Raw genomic sequence first — 18035 nt, 5'->3', positions numbered from 1 at the left:
GCAAATGCATTAGAGGAAGACCATGCAAACAATTTTGGCAATACATATGTGAAACCATCAGTAGGCTGAACTGCAAAATTCCATCTGACATCTACCAGTTAGCTCAAGATAGACTGGGAAGACCATAATTTGCAATATTTAATTTTTAATATAAATCTCTTTTCCCTTTTCACATTGTATCATATTGTGAATAAACTATGTATGTATGTATGTACCTTCATATTTGAATGTCCTCTCTTTTTCAGATTTTTGTGCATATTCTACCTGTAATACCAAAATGTGCGTGTGACCATGTTCCTGGATATTTCTGCTAATTTTTTGACAATGCTAATCCTCTTTCATGATTTTCACAAAAATTCCTTTCGACATTATCCAAATATCATTTTCTGACTTGTTTGCAAGGAAGTTTCTGTACAGGATTGTCTGTTAATCTTGTTGAATCCATCATGAAGTTCTGGATTTTCTGTACTTGAAAATTTTACTACATACTCTAAAGTATGTAGTAAAATTTTAAAAAACACCGTGCTTGTCACAGTTGTAATCTGTACCATATTTTGCTGGTTGTTTATCCATCTTCATGGTACAGATTACAACTGTGACAAGCACGGTGTTTTTTTATGATGATCTAGTTAAGTGCTGCATGTTTCACAGTTTGCAATTTGGGTTATGAAAAAAATGCAGGGTGGAAAACCCTTGAAATAATAGTCTGTTCAATTAAGTTCAATTAATTAATTATATATTTTTTTTGCTTAGTGTTGTGTATACTGTGAAGCACTACTGTGAATCTTTGCTTCTTGGTCATAAACTCTCATACTTTCATACCACAAATATTTATATATTTCAGTTAACGGCATCACTGAAAGCTGCTTGATTTTGATTCTTTCAAACTTTCATAGATTTCTATTGCCAATTTAATATTTATTTTTATCTTGTTTAAAACCAAATGGTGATCACTTTCTATTTTACATCCTGTGTTATTCTCAATCACTGTGAAGATGAGAATTTTGTTATCCGTTAGTTGTTCTCTGTATGTGAATTTATACACATCTTTAAGTTGATATTAACTTAAAGATGTTAAAAAAGATGTTAACTTAGTAATAACTAGTCCATGTCCTGAACAAGGTACTTACATTTATTATTAGCTTAGTTCTTTCCTCCAAATTTTTTGAAATATTTCTTTGTCCAGATTTAATGTCCTGCTCTGCTGTGCACATCTTAAACAAGAGCTAGTTTTCTTTGCAAAAGTTGTTGTTTTTTGTTGACTGAAAAATTAAAAAAATTTTTTTTTTTTTTTCTCTTTTCAACCTTCTGTGGTGTCATTGGTGTAGATAAGTCTCATTGTCAATCCTCTTTTAAAATTTGCTCTGATTCAATAAATTTAGATTTATGTTTATTATTGAATAATATAGCTACTCATTCCTTTACCTGATCTTGCCTGAATATTATATATTAGTTATTATTTAGAACATGTTTCCTTGTCTTTGTCTTCATCTTAGTAATACCAGTTAGGTTGGTTGGATTCCAATGCTTGTAGAGCTTCTTTTCTATTTTAAAAATTCTGCCTCTAACATTGAGAACTGCATTTTGATATTTCAAGAGCCACCAATTCTTAACTCATTTATAGTATTACTGAATAGAAATTTCACTTATAGTCATTCTAGACTTTTTTACCCGGGGCAGAGCTGACTACTACCGGGTGCGTCCCCAGGTGGCGGATCGGGGAACAGCCTTCAGATATGGAGGCTAGCTGCGATATAAGCAGAGCAATCTGGCGAATAAGCAGCGGTGGACCAACAGCGACTGAGCTATCAGGGCATGGGGGAGCAGAAGTGGCAACTCTGTTTCACTTAAAGCCTCACAAAGCCCAATGACAACTCGGTGACATGGCAAGTAGTGCCGCCATTAAATAAGCACCTGCTGGGGTCACTGCCCCTGACATTAAGAAGCAGCATTGTCAGTTCTGACACAAGGTTGAAGCCAAATGATGACGGAAAAGCTTGTGATCAGAGATTTGCAGATGGCAATATGATTATATTGTGTACATCTGTAATACTGCAGAGCAGAAAGCAAACGGAGAAACTACTGCTTTACCTTATCTCCAGAACAACCACCATGGCGAGCAAACCCTTACAATTGGCCCCAAGTTCCTGGCGTCCCTTAAATGGGACAGGGGTGCGAAGAATCTCCGGGCTCAAAATTGTGTCCACTTTTAAAATTGCAACTTGGAATGTCAGAACTCTGTATGAAGCTGGCAAATTAAGAAATGCCACAAGAGAAATGATGAGGCTGGACATCCAGATTTTGGGAATTTGCGAGACAAGATGGCCAGGATCTGGAAAGTGTCAACAAGATAATACGACAATGTATTACTCTGGGAATGATGAGAACAAACATCGACATGGTGTAGCTGTAATAGTAGATGAAGAAATCAATAAATCAGTAATAAATTGGATTCCATGTTCTGAAAGGATAATGCTGTTACAACTTAAGGGAAACCCCGTTAACATAAATATCATCCAAGCTTATGCACCCACAGCTGACAAAAGTGAAGAAGATGTTGAAGAGTTTTATGAACACCTAAAAGAGATTAAAAACCTAACAAAGAAACATAATATAAACAACATAGTGATGGGTGACTTCAATGCAAAAGTGGGAAGAGGGGGTGATGGAGAAATTGTTGGCGAACATGGCTTAGGCACCAGAAATGACAGAGGAGATCGCCTAGTCCAGGTCTGTCAGGAAGAAGATCTAACAATAGCAAATACCTGGTTTAAACATCCACCCAGAAGACTTGGAAAACGCCTCAAGATAACATAACATCGTCAGAAATCAAATTGATTATATACTGATAAATAAAAGATTCCACAGTAGTATAAAGAGTGCAAAGACTTATCCTGGAGCAGATATCTCATCAGACCACAATCCCATAGTTGCAAAAGTACGTCTTAGATTAAAATCAGCTAAAAAATCACAAAAGAAGAAAAAGAAAATTGATGTAGAAAAACTGAAAGACCCGAACATAAATAAAAGTGCCAAGACACAGCTTAACCTGCGATTACAACAGATTAACATAGAAGAAAATAAAAGTGTGGAATCTCTTTGGAATAGCTTAAAGAATGCCATCGTAACAACAAGTATTGAAGAAGTAGGTTATGTGAATAATATAAAACAACAGGAATGGATGACAGATGAGATTCTTTCTCTTATTGATACAAGAAGAATGTACAAAAACAAAGACCTTGCCAGGTATACAGAAACACATAACATCATCAAGAAAAAAATAAAAGAAGCCAAGGAAAATTGGATGAAAAATTTATGTACTGAAATTGAACTGCTTCAGAAGAAACATGATAATTTCAATCTCTGTATAAGAAAATCAAAGAAATTTCTGGAAAACTGAGGAAAAAGCAAATAGTGTCTCTAAGAGACGAAAATGGAAAAATAGTTCTAGAAGAAGAGAATAAAGCACAGATTTGGATAAAATATGTAACGGAACTTTTCAATGATACTAGACAGAAGCCTATAAATATAAAAGATAACATTCAAGGACCAGCAATCATGAAATGAAAATAGAGAATGCTATACGAACAAGTAAAACAGGAAAAGCCAGTGGACCAGATGGTGTGCAAACAGAATTTTTAAAATTAATAGAACCAGATAACATCGAACTTCTGGAAAAACTATTTAATAAAATATATGAAAGTGATGAATTTCCATCAGATTGGCTCAAATCTACATTTATCACTGTCCCAAAGAAACCCAAAGCGAATTCCTGTGGTGACTTCAGACTTATTAGTCTAACATTAAAAATATTTTTGAAAGTAATTCAGAATCGTATTTATAGAAAAAGTGAAGAAACTCTAAGTGAAACATAATTCGGCTTTCGGAATGGTTTTGGTACTAGAGAGGCCCTTTTCTGTACCCAAATATTGATACAAAAATGCATAGAAAAACAGAAATCTGTCTTTATGTGTTTCATAGATTTTGAAAAAGCATTCTACAAAGTCAGACACACTAACTTAATAGAAGCCCTTCAACAAATAAGGCTAGACGAACAAGACATAAGACTAATAACAAATCTGTATTGGAATCAGTCAGCTACTGTTCAATTAGACAACATTACCACCAGTGATATTAACATCAAAAGAGGAGTGAGACAAAGATGTGTGCTCTCACCACTCCTGTTCAACATATATGCAGAGGTAATCTTTAAAAAAGCATTGGAAGAATGTCCAGAGGGAATCGCAATAAATGGAAAGATTGTTAACAACCTATATATGCAGATAATATTATGGATCTCCAAAAACTCATTGACAGAGTATACATAGAAAGCCAAAGAATGGGAATAAATATAAACATCAACAAGACAAAATACATGATCATCAGCAAACATTCAGCCTCATCAATGAAACGGACACTCAATGGGAAAAATATTGATCAAGTGTCAAGATATAAATATCTTGGTTGTTGGCTTAATGAACGGTGGGATCCACAAATAGATATAAAGACAAGGATTGAAGTTGCGCAGCAGTCCTTCATGAAAATGAGAACACTATTCTGCAATAAAGACCTAAACATGGAAGTCAGATGCCGAATGCTGAAATGTTACGTGTGGTCTATTCTGCTCTATGAAGTTGAAACATGGACATTGAAGGCGACAACCATCAAGAAAATTGAAGCCTTTGAGATGTGGCTATACAGAAGAATGCTAAAGATATCATGGACAGAAAAAATTACCAATGAAGATGTCTTAAAATCCATTGGCAAAGCTAAACATCTTGTACAAATAATCAAGAAACGAAAAACATCGTATCTTGGCCACATCATGAGAAACAACAAATACCAACTTCTACAAACTATTTTGATAGGAAGAATTGATGGCAAAGGAACTAGAGGAAGAAAAAGAATATCATGGTTTGACAACATCAAGACGTGGACAGGAAAGAGCAGTGCACAACTGCTCAGATTAGCACAAGAGCGCAGTTTGTTTGCCAAGATGGTCGCTGACATTCGATAGAAGATAGCACAATAAGAAGAAGAAGACTTTTTTAAATTATATGGTTTAGAAATTAAACAAATGTTGAGTGCAACAATATCTCTTTGAATGCTTTTTTTATGATAATTTAGGGTAAACTTATGGCGGCAATTACCACCATATTGGAGTTATAACTGTAAATTAAAATAATCACTTGACATGTATTAAGGTATATATTAAGGTCATCATCAGATATATATATACGAGGGTGGTCTGAAAAGTTCTCGGCCTAACAATGAAAAAATGAATTTATAATTTAAAAATTATTTTTATTTTTTGACATATTCTTCCTTAAGACTAATATGTTTATTCCAGCAATGCTCCAGCACCATTATCAAAGAAAAACGCTGAAGAGTTTTAGTTTTGGGAAGAGATAGAAGTCAGAGGGAGCCAATTCATAGTGCTGATTCCTTAATTTTCCCTTTGCTAAAACATCTTTGTGGTCAGGTACATTGTCCTGATGAAAGATGATTTTTTTCTTCTGCAAACCGGGTCTTTTCTCATGAATTTTTTCATCTGGTCTGGTTAAAAGATCGGAATAATATTACCCAGTTATTGTTTTACCCTTTTCAAGAAAATTAATAAACAAAATGCCTTTAGCATCCCAAAACACCTATGCCATGACCTTTCTTGATGATGGAACCGGCTTTTGTCCACTGTTTTGACTACTGTTTGGATTCTAGTATGTAATGGTGAATCCAAGTCTCATCCATAGTAATAAATCAACGCACAAAATCAGTTTTATTCTTGTTAAAACACTCCAAGCACTGTTCAGAGATTTTCATGCGAGTGTGTTTCTGTGACAAGCATGGCACCCATCTTGCACAAAGCTTTTTCATTTGCAATTCTTCATGCAAAATATATCTTGCACGTTCTTTTGAAATGCCTATAGTCTTAGCAATTTCATGCACTTTGACTCGCTGGTCATCCAATACTATAGCGTGCACGTGATCAATGATTTCTGGTGTTTCACTTTTTGGACTTCACGTGAATCATCTTCAAGGCTGGTATACGGCAATGTTTAAACTCAGCAGCCCATTTCTTAATTGTCAAAAATGAAGGAGCAGGGTGCGCATAAACTTTTATCAACTTCGAATGAATTTCTTTTGCCATTAAACTTTCTTTTATGGAGAATTTTATAACTGCATGATACTCAATTTTATCCATTTCAAGGGATACAGGCAACACTTTTGCTTCAGACTTCTATAAAAAACAGACTACTTGATAGAATGACTTGCAATTTAATATGGATGCTTATGACAGATGTACCAACTTAGAAAAATAAATCTTGCCGATAGTGTTTCCATCTATGGTCAAGGCCAAGAACTTTTCAGACCACCCTCATATATAGGGTATGTGTAAATGGTTTCTATTTATTGCTATTTATAACAAAAGGTGTTGTTTTCCTATAATGTAAGCCTGTTTGGTTACTGCGCTATTGTAACAATCTTTATTCTAATTAGCAGTGCGCTTTTGCTTTTGCAACCTTCCTTACTTATTCTATTACGTACTATGTTTATCCACCTTTCGCATTTTCTAGTCGTATGCCTATGAACACTGGAAAATTTATTTGTTGAGACTGCGCCACCAGCATTTCTATATCGGTATAAGACTCAGTAATACGTCCGGTAGATCTCTCTCTCTTATTAGCATAAAATTCCTTTACTAAAGTTTACGTAAACAGTCGTGGTTCTCAAGTATTTAAACTACTCTTTTAATGCCTTAGTTGTTTCCCGCTCACAAGTTTGAGTTTATTTAGGAACAGTACATTGTAAATTAAATGATCAGGCAGTACTATTGACATATAAATAAAACACATTTATTTACATTAATATTAAAGTAGATTAATTAAACGATAGGGAGGCTACTCTCTCTACCTATCCTTTAAACTTTCAGCATAAAGAAACAAAACTTTCCCTTTTATACTAAAAAAAAAACTGTATAATATAATTACTCAATTACTTCTCTGCTCATTAAATCAAATTTTCAAAACTCTAATTTACTCACAAAGAGGTTAGCTAACTATGCCAAGTTATTTCACAATTCTTATGCTAATCATTAACATGCCAAATGACTCTCTTATGGACACTTCTTATTTCTATTAACTTAATTCTTATCATTCCATCTATAACATATCTCCTAGGTTATAAAGGAAATGTACAATAAAAGATGAACAAACTTACAGACACTTTGTGTCACACTCAATCAAAAGTCTTGCACTAAAGTCACTATGCCTTCTCTTTCATCTTGGATCCCAGGCTTGCTTCTGGAGTATGTTGCTTCAGTAGCACCTCGTTGGGAAATTGACAGGCTTTTGGACTGCAATCTGCGATGCTCGAATAGCTCAGACAAAAGGTTTCAGAATACGGGCAAATTTCTGTGGTGCTTGAAGTTTGCTCTGCAGCTATTGCCTTCAGTTGACCTCCAGTGACAAAAGGACATCCGACCGACACTTGGCTTGGGTATTTATATTGGGCTGTTTGCTCGTCATTCCCATTTTTCTGCTCTGGCATGGGTTTGCCATAACGTCTGGTCCTCTGGATTCTACTCCTGATATTTTTCTGCCTCTTCCGATAACTCTCTGCTGACTGCTGACTCCGATAGCTCTAATTGCTGCCGACTGGCTCCCCTCAATTTTCTGTTCAATCCCTCTTTATTTCATCTTCTGTGGGACCTTGCACGTAAGGTTGTAACCCCCGAAGAATTTGGCAAGACTCCTTGATCTTCTTTTAAGACCAACCCATTCTTTCTTCTCCTCCGTGCATTCCTTTGATCGTATCTTGTCAGGCAGCGAAAACTTATTTGAACCTTTCAGATCTCTCAGGCACAGACTTTGAAGGTGTTTATGCGCAGAGCTCGTAAGCAACTTTCTCATATACTAAAATCTTAAACAACTTTCTTATACCCTCATATAGAGCTATTATACAAAGTTCCGGTGGCAAAGCATTGCCTTTGTTTTTGACATGCTAAAATATTCTTGTTAAAGGAGTAAATACAGTTAATTCCCATAGGGTTATTTACAATAATATCTAGCATAAAATGTACAGAGACAAACAAGGTTATTTTTGTAACATTCTCATGGGATTTGACCTCTGTAAAAATCGATGTAAAGCACTTGGGTATTTCCAAGCTACATTGAGTTTTACATATGTATCCATATATTGAGATTTATTACAGTTTGATGCAACGTTATTACATTGGATAACCATTGATCCAAGCCTCATCTCTGATGGACACATTAAAAAATAATAATAAAAAAATACAACTTATAAGTGAAACATATTTTTTTGCCTGACCTATAGTTATATTCTTTCTGGTGTCTGTGTACAGTATACAGATTTGATATTATAATAGTGTGTGCTTGAAGTCCTCTCTTTTGAGAATTGTTAGATCTACAGTCTTATTTTGTCCTTTTCAGCCAAATGTTATGTGAGTTGTGACTAGACCATCCATATATTTGAGACTCTGAGGTTCTTTTTGAGATTGGGGTAGGGATTAATATATCAAAGGCTCCTTTGAATTTTCATTCATGCAGTTTTGGTGCAGTGTAAGGAATTTTTATTTTCCCAGTCAATTTTGCGGCATGTTTCAAGTGCATGATCAGAATGCCTTGATCATTCATAATTAAGTAATTTCTTGTGTCATTTATGTTATTTTACAGGGATTGTGCATTCTGTTTCATTATATAGGATAAGTTACAAGCTTAATGGATAAAGTGTAAGAATCTTAATCCTTAGAGTAGATTAAGATTTTTCATTTTGCTTGTAGTTTAAATCTAGATCTTGTGGTTCAAAATATTCTATATAAAAGTTAATGGGGAAAGGATAACTCCATGGTTTACCCTCATTAACTTTTAATTGGGGCATTCTTGATATGAGCAGATGCATCCAAACAGACTAGTTTGTCTTCATTGTTAGCATGATGTTCTTAATTTTGTTTATGAAATGTGTTTTTTTTAATCAGTGTAAATGAACAGATTACAATAATCCATGGTTCTTACAGGCTTTTAAGGCCCACAACTTTCCGCATTGGTTTTGGTAACTATAATTTTAGGATAATATCTACTAATCAAGAGAATTAATTATATATTTAGAGAGTTATATATTTAGGACAAGTCACAGCCTAAATATGTAACTCTCTAAATATATAATTAATTCTCTTGATTAGTATTCACAAGAGTTCATTAGCCATCTTTGAATTTATATTGTTTACCATATAATTTTAAAGTTTTGTTTTAATAAAAATATTTTAGCCTTTTGCTTTCACATAGTGTCCTTACTCTGAAATCCATTACACTTGCCTGAAAGACTAATGACTCCCTCATAAATAAATCCCAATGAAAGTACTATCAGATCATGACTAAATTACACAGTAATATTCTAAACTATGTTAACCCTCTTATTTAATTGTTACTGCAGGCCAAATGTTTCTAAGCATTCCTTAATTCATTGTTCACTCAAAATAATGCTTACAGAATGTGTGTGTGTAGTTTAAATCTAAAGTTCATAAGATAATTTAAATGGTCATTCAACTTGGACTTGATCATTTATTACACATTTAGGAAAATATCTAGCTGCACAGGCCATCCCCTCAGGGTTTTTCATAGGGATATTCCTGATTGTATAACTAACACTTATTCTTAATCTACAATAACTGCAAATTACTGCAAATCTCATTCTAGCATAACTGATATAAGTTTTCAAACACAATGAGTTTATATATTTTTACTGCTGAACTGTAATTTAAGAATGAATTTAATATTATATATAGTTTCATGATTATTATTTGTAACTTTTTTTTCTAGGATGCATTGCAAGCTTATGAGCTTCAAAATAAACTTTTGAACAAGGAGATTTTAGAATTAAACCATCTTAGAAGAGATGCAGAAGAGAGAGAAAAGAAGCTTTTAGTGTGAATAATTTTGTATTCATTATATATATATATATTTTTTTTGTATTTTTTTTCCTGTTAATATCATTAAGTAAAGTTACTTGAGAGTAAGACGAGTGTCACAGTATTTCTGCATGTTTATTTTAATAAGAAAAGCTTAAATTCATTTGGATTTTGATGTGCGTGATTGGTTCACACAAACTTCTGAATAAAAAAAAAAGTTGTATGATAATAATTTGGATGGTATCTACTAAGGTTTCTTCATTGAAAAGTGGAAATGTCATGAAGTTGATTTAATTACGAAGCCAATGCTTTTGTTTCGCAATATCTTGCTTTAAAATACTACACAGTCTTGCCATAAATACTGTTACAACTTCCACACACTCTTGCACTGCCCACGGAATTGTGCAAGCCCGGTTCCATTATTTCCAATGTTGATTGCACAGGTGTTGCCCTGCAACCAGCATTGACATGTTTATCAGTAGAGAGTTGTCTAGTTGTATGATTTAACATGCAGTGGGGAGATTATGAAACCGTATAGTTGTAATAGCACTTCATAAGGTTGCAATGAGCTACCTTTTATTTTCAGCATGCTAAAAACATGTAAGATCAGTAGCATGTTTGTGTATCAGACTATTTACCATTATAATGATCCAGAAGATGTATTTGACTGCCAAAGAACAGGTCGACTGCTGCATCATGTTGCAACAACTTGTGAGGGCTTGTCTCCACCATAATCCTGTTAGACAGTGATTTCACAAGAGATTAATGTGTCACAGAGAACAATGTCACACGTGTACTAACTGATGACCTGGGGGGGGGTGGGGGGTGAGAGTCTATAATCATTCTATTGGACACTTCCTAACACCAACTTATGTGGCAGAGAGTGACAACATTAATAGCACTTCTCCAGCAGTATGCTAACAACAAACACAGATATATCCTCTTCACAGGTGAGAGATTATCGTGGCTTGTTGGAAGGGTCAATTAACTTCCAAAACAAATCAGGTATATACCCTGGATGGTTGCACAGCACATACCATAGCATTCAGTGAGGTCATCACCCTGTGTCAATGATGGCTTATTGGGGGGTGACATGTCAAGGGGAGGGTATCTAAGTTGCATTTCTGTGCTGAACCAGTTGTATGGCTCCTGAACAATACCTTGTTTCATGGGGCAGGCAGTAGGTCTTCCAACAGGACTCATCCCCTGCATACAAGGCGAGGACCACACAACAGTGTTTGGAGGCAAATGTGCTCAACCACATATCATTATCTGATTGGACATCTGGAAGTCCTGATCTGAATCTCTTGAACTTCAAATTGTGGTCAGAGCTTGAGAGAGTAGGCTGTAAGAAATGACACCCGAGCATTGCCAGTCTGAAGGTGGATTTGGAGCGAGCAGTGGCAGTGTTTCTGTTGGCTGCTGTGTGTACCACCATTGATATGTTGCCTCACTGACTTTGGACATATGTGAAGGCAAAAGGGGAGGTTACATTTCAAACATTGAGTGCTATGTGCACATTATACATGCACTTTGCATGTGCTGAAAGCTCTAAATGATTTACTGATAGATTAAAGGTTTATGTGCTGTTCAAGTAGTTATAACAGTATTTATGGCCTGACTAGGTATATTATTATTACCTGATACGTCCAAGGAATTCAAGCATCCATACAGTGGAAAGTGGAATGAATTGATAATTAATTTGACTCTTCAGTGTTGAACAGTTAATGATTTTTCATGACGTTTTGGGAGTACCTCACCAAATGTTCCTAAGATTTTCTCATATGAGCGCCATCTCCAGAATGCGAATCTTTTTGTGATAGGGCATAGGTGGGTATATATCTGAAATTTGCTGAAGGCATGCCTTATACATCATCATCAAATTCCTGATATGTATCCTCAAATACTATCATAATACCTATTAAATGTTATGATAAAGCACTAATGAAATGGATTATATCATTTTTAAATTCCTGTCTACAATTTTCCTCTGAATTGTTGTTTTATTTGTCAGGGCTCCAAGATTAGATTTTATATTTCAGTTTTCTAATACACTTCTTACTGTATCAATTTCCCCCCCTTCTCCCTCCTCAGTATTAACCTTCCTCTGGGTCTTTTTTCCACCATTCTGTCAAAAAAAAAAAAAAAAAACCTGTTTTGCTAACCCTTTCTCTTCCTTTCTGTTTAAGTTTACCAATCTAGTTGGCTGAGTGATCAGCATACCTGTTCTCCAACTAACAATCTGCAGGTTCAAATTCCACCATGGGCATGGATGTTTGTGATCGTCTTTAAATGGGAGATGAATTTCATTACCTGGTGTGAGACCACTGCTCTGCTTATTGGAGTCCTGAAGCAGCTTTAAAGAATTCCATGTTTGGTCTCTAGAGAGGAGTTTCTGGCTATACCAAAAATATATATACAATTAGAAAGAAAAAAAAAATCCTTAGTCCAACCACAGTACAAATGTACGATAGGTTTGCTGAATAAAAAAAAAAGTCAAGTTCTTTCCTAATATCCTTGTTTTTAACTGTCATTGACGACATCTGTGAACTCCCATATTCTTTCTCAGACTTTCTCACACTACTAGTTTCGCCATGTTAACTGGTGGCTTCTTCTGGGCCAGATAAATCTACACATAATAGCTTAAAAACAAAAATGAGCTTAAGTTACAAATTAATACATAACTGAAAGATGAAAAAACATCAAATTCATAGAAACCATTACACAAATGCGTGGAGCATGGATGTTAGTACTTGGTCAGTCATTATTAAGCAAGTGTATCCTATAACTGGCTGCGAAGTTGAACTCTGATATGTTGAGAGATCTTATGAGTGATTTCCAGATATCGCAAAGGATCATTCCTTGATTTCTGTTCAGGGTGCCTTGTGAGCAGATAACTAATGCAGCTTCTTTTATGTTGGATGTGCTCCTTTTGTCTTATATCTAGACTTCTAGTAGTTTGTCCGATGTAATTCAGGCTGCAAGAACAAGAAATGTTGTAAACTCTAGGGTGTTTATTGAAACGATTCTTGTCTTTAGGTGAACGTAACATATTGCTGTCTTTATTGGTTTGAAGGCAACTCGAATGTTGTGAGGCTTTAGCAGGTTGGCAATTTTTTGTGAAAGTGTGCCAGCAAAAGGAATGGAAATAGAAGTCCTGTGATGAGTTTCTTGGATTTGCTGTAAAAAAAATCTTTTTTACAGAAAATAGTCAAAAATACTTTTTGAGAAAAGTATTTTTTTATATTTTTTTCGGATATCCATATTTGTTAATGTTTGGAGAATAAAATCTAATTCCTCTGTTAATACTCTTTCATCTCTTATGATAGAGGTTGCCCTGTTTTTAGCATAATGCTTAATTTTTGTGTGATGACACGAAATGCTGTTAACATTCTGTGTGGGTCAGCTTGCGGTATACATTTAGACCAATGCTGTTGTCCATTTGTTTTGTAATTAATATGTCCAATAAAGGTAATTTCCCTTCATTTTCAAGTTCCAAGGTGAACTTGATTTTTGGGTGACATGAGTTTATGGAAGTTAGGAAATCATATAGTTCCACTTCAGTATGTTTCATGTTATAAATATGTCATCAACATATCTCCACCACACAGACAGTTTTGGATCCGTATGTAGTAAGATGTCATTTTTGAACTTTTCCATGGAGGAGATATAGGACTTCCCATTGTATTAATTCATAACTTAAGCTTGTTTTTGTTTTTAAGCTGTTATGTGTAGATTATCTGGCCCAGAAGAAGCCGCCAGTCAACATGGCAAAACTAGTAGGTTAATAGTTTGTATCAAAATCTCCAACTTATTAAACCCAATTTTTCTGTCATCTTATGTAATCTATATTGTCCTCGAAAAAACATTTATCATGAATGGACTTGATGGGGAAGTCAGACAAAAGGTACATAAATTAGAACAGCTCAAATGCAACTTACGTTTCTAAAAAAAATGCAGAAAAAACAATATAATTCCAAGGTTTTTACTTACCAGAGAGCGTTTCTATTCTAGAAGAGCCAAACAAATCTATTGGAAAATGCCTTTATTACACAAGAGGATACAATACAGAAGGTTTGCCCTAAGCCAGGTTGATTCATTATATAGTGTATAGTGTAATATATAGTGGTCGAAATGATCAGATGCTGACCATGGCCACCTATATTGAAAATGCATTTGTTAAATGCTTAAAGACAATCTCTGCTTTTTTGGATTTTTGAAATTCATGAAGTTCCTGGAATTTATTCTTTCACCCACAGTAGTTAATCTTGTTAAGCATTATGCTGCCAGACGACCAAATAGGAAACATATCATTAGCCATTCTAGCCAGTCAGAAGTGTTGAGAATGGCAGCATCAAGAACATGTTTTTCAAAATGCTTCATATAGAAGTTGGCTAGCCCATTGAAGTACCTTTTGTTTATATTAGATTTCCTTCCAAGAGAAATAACCAGTATGGTGTTAAAATTAAAGAGATTAGTAATGTTGGTGGGGAGGGGGGGCATTTTTCAGTAAATTTAAAGCATCAGAAGGATGGATATTTGTAAATAAGGAGATGACATCAAAGCTCACCATGATATCATTATTGTTTAAAACTAAATTTTTGATTATATTTATTTTATTTATTTAAATAAGGCCTAAGCAGCTATACCCCATGAAATGGGAGTCATTGGAAAATGAGGCTGTGAGGAAGAATTTTGCAGATGACATTTCCTCCAGGTTCAAAGAGATTCCCAAGCATACTGCAGATGTTGAGGAGGAGTGGAAGCTGTTCTGAACAGCTGTCACTGCCTCTGCACTCTCATACTGTGGCAGAAAGCAGCTTGGCAATGGGCAGTGAGAAAAGGACACCTTGGTGGAACCAAGAAGTCCAAAAAACTGTCCGGGAAAAAAAAGGAGTCCTACCGAATTTCTAAAGAATTCCCAAGCAGAAGGCTTGGGAATTCTTTAGAAAAAGATTATACTCATTCTATGCAAATGCAAACAAAGTATTCTGGCAGACCATCCGCTGCCTTCGAGGGAGGAAATCGTGCACAGCAAGGGCAGTTAAGGCCTCTGATGGTGCACTTTTAACAACCGAGAAGGATATCCTTCACAGATGGAGGGAATACTTTGAGAGCCTTAATCCGGGTGGCCCAGCAGTTGTGGACATCCAAGAGGTGCAGATCAGGGCAATGACTAGTCTCACAGCAGAAGAGGTCCATTTAGCAATAAAATCGCTAAAATCGGGCAAGGCTGCTGGCGATGATGAAATTTGGCCTGAAATACTAAAAGCCTTAAATCGAGACGGTGTTCTCTGGCTGACTCGAGTGTGTCAGGCTGCTTGGATATCTGGGCGAGCACCAAAGCAATGGCAGACAGGCATAATAATACCAGTCTTCAAGAAGGGCGGTAACTATCGTGGCATCTCTCTGCTCAGCCTGCCTGGGAAAGTGTATGCTAGGTGCTTGGAAAGACGGTGCAGGAGCATAGGCAAGTCAAAGTTCCAGGAAGAACAATGTGGCTTTCGTCCTGGTAGAAGCACAACTGACCAAATCTTCACTTTAAGGCAAGTCCTTGAGAAATCTTGGGAATATGCCAAGAATGTCTACACATGTTTTGTGGACTTGGAGAAGGCATATGACCAGGTTCCTCGGGATAAGCTTTGGCAAGTAGTACAGGAGTATGGAGTGGATGGCCAACTATTAGCTGCCATCAAGTCCCTGTATGAATGCCCAGAGTTTTGTGTCAGGGTAAACAGCACAGAGTCTGAACCTTTCACAGTCTCCATTGGCCTCTGCCAAGGGTGTGTTCTGTCACCCCTCCTTTTCATAATATTTATGGACTGGTCTGATAGGCACAGTCGAGGCACTGAGTGTGTCAGAATTGGAAGATGTAGCATTGGACGTCTGCTTTTTGCAGATGACCTAGTTCTGCTTAGCTCTTCTACAGATGACCTCCAGCAGATCCTGGATAGGTTTGTAGCTGTTTGTACAGATGCCGGAATGAAGATCAGTGTGGCCAAAACTGAAACATTTGTGGTCTCAAGACAACCAAGACAACTGTACTGAAGACAGCCAGCTTTGCCTTCAGGCTTAAATCCCACTTGAATACTACCAAACGGCCAAGCTCCCACAATATTGAGCTTGCTAAGCCAATTTGAGTATCTAGCTCTACGTCCCATTTTCCATCATTCGTGAATATGGACCCAAGGTATTTAAACTTCTCCACCTGCCTCATTGGGACTCCACTTACATGTAGAGTGCACTGGGACAGGTGGATAAGTTTAAATACCTTGGGTCCATATTCATGAATGATGGAAAATGGGACGTAGAGCTAGATACTCGAATTGGCTTAGCAAGCTCGATATTGCGGGAGCTTGGCCGTTTGGTAGTATTCAAGTGGGATTTAAGCCTGAAGGCAAAGCTGGCTGTCTTCAATACAGTCTATGTCCCATCCTCACCTATGGTCATGAGAGTTGGGTAATGACTGAAAGAATGTGGACACGAATCCAAGCGGCTGAAATGAGGTTCCTTCGAGGGGTTGCGGGGCTGACGACTCGACAGAGTAACAAGCTCTGCAATTCGGGAAACCCTCAATACTCAACCGCTGCTTCTCCATGTTGAGAGATCACAGTTACGTTGGTTATGGGCACCTGGTCAGAATGCCACAAGAGAGGCTCCCTCAGCAGGCCCTCTTTGCCAAGCCAGAGGGTGGAAGGCCAAGAACTCGCTGGATAGATTATATCCAAAACTTTGGGTGTATACGTTTGGGAATCGCACCAGAATACCTGAGCTTGGTGGCAGAGTATCGTGACCATTGGAAGTTCCTCTTGCAGCTGTTGCCCCCACAACCCAATTAGGAAAGGTGGGCCTTGAAGATGTATGTATGTATGTATTTATTTAAATATCCCATGTGTGGGTGGTGCACCAAAAATCCTCTCTGAGATTGCTCGATTCTATCCAGAAGAAGGTGATCTGGCTAATTAATGATCCCTCTCCCCATACCCACTTCAATCCCTCTCTCACAGACATTCAGTTTCTGCCTTACACAGATACTTTCATAGTCAGTGTTCTGCTAAATTGGCCACTATTATTCCTCCATTCTTCTCCAAAATCATTAAAACAAGAGCCACTGCTAACCAACACCTTTTTTACAGTCCATCTTGAAACTCACCAAACCAACCTCACTGCCTCCTCCTTCATCCCATCCCATCCCATCCCATCTACATCTGTCCTTTGGAACAGTCTTCCCAACTCTAACTTCTGCAAATATTACAACCCTCAGTTGTTCACTCAAAATGTGAACAGCTTCATCCTTCTATTCATCTTGCCCACACATGGCACTTATGTGCTATAGGTCTTGTGGCCTTTTGTGTGTGGATCAGATATAAAACAAAAGTTGAATTAAAGATTTGACTGTTTGGATAATTTAAAAGAGAGAGGGAAGGGGGTAATAGCATCTACTATGGGATAGAGAGGGTGATTAGATTTTTGAATTTTATGCAGTCCATATATCCAGGGTGGTGGGGGTGTGGTGGAGGACTCAAAGGATGGAGTTTTTAACAACTTCGCAGGCCAAGATATATTTTTAGAAGCCTTTATTTTTTTTTTCCTTGAGAATTGGTGGTCATAATCTAGCAGTTTATAAGTAGTGTGGTGTCTGAGCAGCACATTCATTTTGTGATTATAAACACTGGAATTGAGGATAACAGTAGCATTACTCTTGTCAGCAGTAGTAGTAATGATAATTTTATTGGCTTTGTGGAGTTTACATAGTGCTTAGAGCTGGCTGTGAGAAAGATGTCTTGCCACTTATCATATTATAGTCAAACTAGGAGGTCTGACAACAACTGCCTTGGTGAACAAGAAATACATTTGTCACACAACTATGGTCAATCCGATCTAGCTGACCATGCCTTGGATACCTTGCGCAGGATCAGATGGAGAAAAACTTACTGTGATTCATCACTGTGTGTATACACACTTGACTCTTTTTGTAATCAGTAGCAGATTTAAAAATCCAGCCTAATCTAAATAAAAATGGTTGTGTTAAACTTCCTAAGATTTGGGAAATGTTAATTCTTAGACCTCCTACCCAACAGTTAAGACTGGCCAATAGCACACATAG

At 36.6% G+C, this 18035-nt stretch overlaps 1 protein-coding gene across 1 annotated transcript in view; it reads left to right on the top strand.

The window, feature by feature from the left end:
* The window catches only part of LOC150094412 (TBC1 domain family member 2B-like), a 406352-nt gene that overhangs the window by 98363 nt on the left and 289954 nt on the right, over nt 1-18035 (top strand). Inside the window, exon 8 of the mRNA XM_090412467.1 lies at nt 9840-9946. Within this exon, the coding sequence (XP_090268593.1) occupies nt 9840-9946 (107 nt within the window). The remainder of the gene's footprint in view (nt 1-9839; nt 9947-18035) is intronic.

The sequence above is a fragment of the Typopeltis vanoorti genome, chromosome 22, assembly GCF_054136105.1.
Source record: "Typopeltis vanoorti isolate ZY-2024b chromosome 22, IOZ_Tvanoo_1.0, whole genome shotgun sequence".
Taxonomy (NCBI): Eukaryota; Metazoa; Arthropoda; class Arachnida; order Uropygi; family Thelyphonidae; genus Typopeltis; species Typopeltis vanoorti.
Note: the sequence above shows the minus strand (reverse complement) of the source record. Positions and strands in the feature narration are given on the sequence as shown.